Source organism: Morone saxatilis, unplaced genomic scaffold (genome assembly GCF_004916995.1).
Source record: "Morone saxatilis isolate NCDOM2014 unplaced genomic scaffold, NCSU_SB_2.0 Contig12, whole genome shotgun sequence".
Classification (NCBI taxonomy): Eukaryota; Metazoa; Chordata; class Actinopteri; family Moronidae; genus Morone; species Morone saxatilis.
Genome location: NW_023339674.1, coordinates 27355538 through 27360708, shown reverse-complemented (window position 1 = coordinate 27360708; position 5171 = coordinate 27355538). Strand labels below are relative to the sequence as shown.

Below are 5171 nucleotides of genomic sequence, written 5' to 3'. Positions count from 1 at the left end.
AAACAACCAATCGGAGCCAAGAAAAATGGAAATATGCTTTGAGCTGATGGCTTTGAAGTTGATAGTAGAGTTTAAGTCCCAGCATCAATATTTGTGAGCCTGGGAAAAAAACTCAACAATCAACTATATCTCTGATTGGTGTTTTTTTTGTGAAAGTAATAGTGTAAAATTAAGTGAATATGACAATTTTTTTTAATAAAAACTACCTACTGAAGCTTTAATTAAAATATTCTTTAATAAAGTTTAAGAAAGCAGCCTTCTGAGTTTCTTAACAGTCATATCAGTGCACAATTCACATTGAAAAGGTTTATTTTCATTCCAGCTCAAACATTCACTATATCGTAACATAACATAACCTATTGGTTATCTGGGAATGTTTCCCTCTAAAATCGGTATCAGTCTCAAAAATTACATATCTGTCGGGCTTTAATGTCCACGGGGTCTTATAAAATCCTATATCAAAATATATTTTAAACTTTAATATTATTAACTATTGATTTTTTCAGACTGGCTTTTGTGTTTTGGGGAAAAAATGTGTATTGATCATGCTGTAACGACTACCATTAAACCGATGCAGATTTCCTTTTTTATCCTTGTTGCATGCTTGTTAATACATGTCCAAGAGGGGACCTGTAACGGACACACGCTTTCAAAAGTGACCCCCCTCATCATAGGCTGAATATTTTTACAGATGTTTTTTTGTACATTTTTAAATGCTTGAAGAAATAAAAATATCCAATAAAGGTGCAGGATTTCTTATTTTTTAAGAGACTGGCCATATCTGTAGTCGTATGAAGGCATTCTTGGGGCCATTACGGAGTCAAATGAACGATATTAAGAGAAGATGACACTGTTTTATAGTTGGGATATTTCCGACAGCACGTGAAGACGGCAGCGTGCTGTACCTTTCCTCCGGCAGTAGATGGCGCCCATGCCCAGCCTGCTCCGCGGCACCGAGACAGCTGAGTCACACATACATTTAGATCCAGATAAATAGATACTGTGTTAAAAAAAGAGCGACTACAGTCAAGACATTGCCGTGAATACACCGTTTTTTTTTTTTAGCCAAACCGTCTCTGACTCCGCGTCGAAAGATGCTGACGATAACGCTGAAGACCCTCCAACAACAAACGTTCAAAATAGAAATAGACCCAGAATTGACGGTGAGTAGAAGTTAACGGGGCTGAAGTAAACACGGTCAGGCCGGGAGGGCTGGCAAATAGACTGTAGCATACAGGAATGTTAGCTAATGTTTAGACATGGCCGCGATAACAGCTGTTTAACTCAACGAAGGAAACGGGCTACTTATTCTGCTTATTTGAAAAAGTAATGTAAGGTTAGTGTGACAACTATGCGGCCAGACAAGTTAGCAATTCTGCAGGATCTTACAGTAACTGAGTTCACGTGAGGTAATGTAGCTAGAGGTAGCGCGTGTAAGACCGGAACTGAGCATGTTTACCTTCAAGATAAAAGCTCCACACGTATTTCAAACATGACCTGTGTAAAGAATATTGTAACCAAAATGTGTTTGTATTTGCTAAATAACACAGTAGACGATTTTTCAAGTGGCTGACTTTGCTTCTTCATCAGGATATTAATCGAAAAAGAGTGGACGGGAGGCAGTTTATTTTGAGACCGACCGGAATATTGTTTGTACATTCTTTTAGCTTGACAGTGTTTGATTTGTTTTAGTGTCTTACCATGAATGACGATGCAATATTTGAAACCTCCCATTTGTTAATGTAGTAGTGGAAAGACTGATAAGTAAATCTTTGTTAGAGAAAAGAATATAGCCTTTTGGAGTTTTCTTGTCATAGTAACACGCAGTATCTTATATTAGGTGTGTTGAACTAATTATGTTTCCTGTGTGTTATCATTAGCACTATACACCACAGTACTTAGCATTAAGCTGCTGTAAGTTAGGATAACATTTTTTGTTGAATGAGATCTTTTAATGACTGTATTTTTTATATCTTTTATGACGTATATATCACAATCACATCCCTTCTTTGTGTCACTGCTCCTTTTGTCTATTGTTTATTTTGTTCTTACTATTTGGTTAGATACTAAACTGTATTTTGTTGTCCTGGTACTTTCTCAGAATAAAAGAAAGTTGAATCTTAGCTGATATAGCCAAATTTAAAACACGAGCGCACACAGTTAAACAGAACAGTAAACACAACGATCGATATTCAAATACAAACAGCAAAGAAAAAACAATGTAGAGAAATAAATGCACATAAGGTGATAAAAGCTCAGTCTAAATGCGTCAGACAGTCAATTAGGAATGCACAATATGGATTTTTTTCCAGCCGATGCAATGACCTGCTTCTCATGGCCATACTAATAATATAACCAATAATTTCACATTTATGTATTTTGAAAATAAGTTCATAACCTTTTAGTTTTTACACACCTGAGGGAAAGAAAGGCTAAGACATAAGTGTTCTTACCTGACTCTTAGTAAAGTTCCTTAAAAAACTATAGCTATAATGATATATATTTCCAATTATTGGCCAATAATTTATATGTCCTAATAATTATCGAGCATTCTTACAATTAATGTCAAATGTACACTGAAAAAAATCATGTTCAGACAAACCACTCATTAGACACTCATACGCCATTATGTGGGGTGTAAGAAAATATGGATACACTTGAGTATCGCAATATTTTGTTTCTCAAAAAAGACTGTATTTATTTTAGTGTTTAAACCCCCAACAGCAAGATAACAGTGTTGTAAACTGAAGGCGATGATACTGGATGTTTCAGGGACTGTGATAAATACAATTGTAGATCCCACTGTTTTGGTTGCCTAAAAAGTAAACTTTTTTACTCTGATTTTATGTATATGGTGGTGGGTTTTTATACTTTGACAGTATTCGTAAAATTAGATTTCAAAATAAACGCAATACACCTTGCTTACAGTATAGCAATATATCATCATATATTGAATAGTAACCTCTGTATCGTGATACATATCATATTGAGAGCACTAGTCATTATAATTCCCCAGAGAGCTTATATTCTTCTTCCCAAATATTTTTATTGATTTCACACCAGTACTGTGGACAGTAAATGGTGACATCATCTAGAATTTCAGAATGGACTCTGATTTGACAGACAGAACAAATGAACCAGAACAAGAACACAAACCCACCTTTTTTTTCTATCAACTCCAACCAAACCCCACATTCATGAATCCACAGCTATCCCCTCCCACCCACATTCCCATGTTGCTCGCACCGACCCTGGAATAACATTAAGTAAAAAGGGAAATATTATAAATAAATAAAATAAAATAAATATTCATCAGACACTATTTGAAAATCTAATCTTTTCCAGTTTGATGTGGTACAGGATCGCCAGCTATTGTGTGAGGGGGGGGGAAGAGTGTGCTTCAACCTCAATAAAATGAGACGTCTAACTAATAGAGTTAAAAAAGGCCAGAACACGCCATTTTATCAGTGGAAAATGGTTCACAAGTAGGGATGTAAGAAAATATTGAAAAATATCATATGATGATATTTTGTTCTGTGATATTGTATGGATTCTCAAAAACACTATTAATATTTGTGTTTAAACCACAACCGTTAGACTGCAGTGTTGTTAACGTTAACTGAGGGGTATGATGTTGGATGTTACGGGGATACCGTACATACAATTGCAGATCCCACTGTTCTGGTTACATAAAAATGATTTTATGCATATGGTAGTGTGTTCTTTATACTACTACTACTACTATATTACTTATCGTGATACTTATCATATTGCCAGATTCTTGCCAATACACAGCCGTAGTCACAAGTGGCTCCAAATAGAGCTGTGAGGGATTCAGGTTTAAGGTCCATGCAAAAAAGGTCCATAGTGTGCTGAATATTTGATGCCAGATATCAGTTAAGTTAGAGTATGGTTAGTGACAACATTTGCACCTCACTGGAGTATACATCTTTACAAAATGGGCATCTGTAGAATGTACTTTTATATTGCAATAAGCTGTGCCTAGCACACAATAGAGAGCTTATATTAATGTAAATGACAAGTCAACAGAGCTGATAACCAGTCATGAATGGGTGGAGCGACATTAAGCTTCTATTAACAGAAGCTTGTTGCCAACAGCTGTAGCCATCTTCTTATATTATTGATTAGACAGTCTAGACAGAAACCCCGGTAACCCTGGCTTAATACAGGTTTTGGTCAGAACACGTATTCTCTGGAGAACATCAACCTTTGAACAGGGAGACATGATGGTATGAAATTTCCCGCAACTACTATCAAGCCTTCTGCTGACCCTCTGCAATTATCAGTGATGCAGTGTGACATTTGGAGTTGTTTCAGTAGCTCTCCCAGTAATATCAGTGTTTCATCTGTCGTTGTCAGGTGCAAGCCCTGAAGGAGAAAATAGAGGAAGACAGAGGAAAAGATGCATTTCCTGCTGCCGGACAGAAACTCATTTATGCAGGTGAGCCAGAGGATGAGTGACAGAGTTGCAGTGAAATGTCGTAATATACCAAGGCCTCTTGGTGGGTTTAATTGCCAGGTGTTTATAGGGACAGCTCAACTGGCATTGTTTCAGTCAACTGCTTACTCACCTTTCAAAATAATTGCTTAAGATATATATGCCCCAGGTAACTTGGCTGTGAAACTAACTATGGGTTAAAATGGCTAAACCAACCGCAGTTTATAATGGATGTTTATTTAAACAGTTTTGAAGCTGTTTATTCCTTTAGTGAGCGGCTAAGAACTAAATTGCTTTCCGAGGTGTTCCACATTTAGAAAAGAATAGATAAGAATACTCCGCTTCACTCTGTGGCCCCCACCTCTTCGAATATTTTCTTATCTTAGGACACCACAGGCTTAATTGCTTACTTAAAACCACATGGAACATACTGACTGAAGCCACAGGAAGAATTCTAGAGTAGGAGGATATGATTAGTCCAAGGTTTGGCACCTAAACTTAAGAGTGTGTGTCATATTGTCATATTTGTTCTCATTTACTGTTTCTGTTCGAATGTCACAGGCAAAATCTTAAATGATGACACCCGGCTGAAAGAATACAAAATTGACGAGAAGAACTTTGTGGTGGTCATGGTTACCAAGGTTAGTGTCACTCTGAACTGAAATATTATTTTTTTATACAGGGGCACCCTGTAGCTCACCTGGTAGAGCTG

General features: G+C 36.7%; 1 protein-coding gene across 2 annotated transcripts in view; it reads left to right on the top strand.

Annotated features, from left to right (window-relative positions):
* The first annotated feature begins 937 nt into the window (after positions 1-937).
* rad23ab (RAD23 homolog A, nucleotide excision repair protein b) overlaps positions 938-5171 on the top strand; it is a 13568-nt gene continuing 9334 nt past the window's right edge. The window contains exons 1-3 of one of the 2 annotated variants that reach the window (XM_035652927.1): positions 938-1163; positions 4381-4462; positions 5021-5100. In XM_035652927.1, the coding sequence (XP_035508820.1) occupies positions 1095-1163; positions 4381-4462; positions 5021-5100 (231 nt within the window). In that variant the 5' untranslated portion in view covers positions 938-1094. The remainder of the gene's footprint in view (positions 1164-4380; positions 4463-5020; positions 5101-5171) is intronic. The other variant, XM_035652926.1, reaches the window with a different exon arrangement.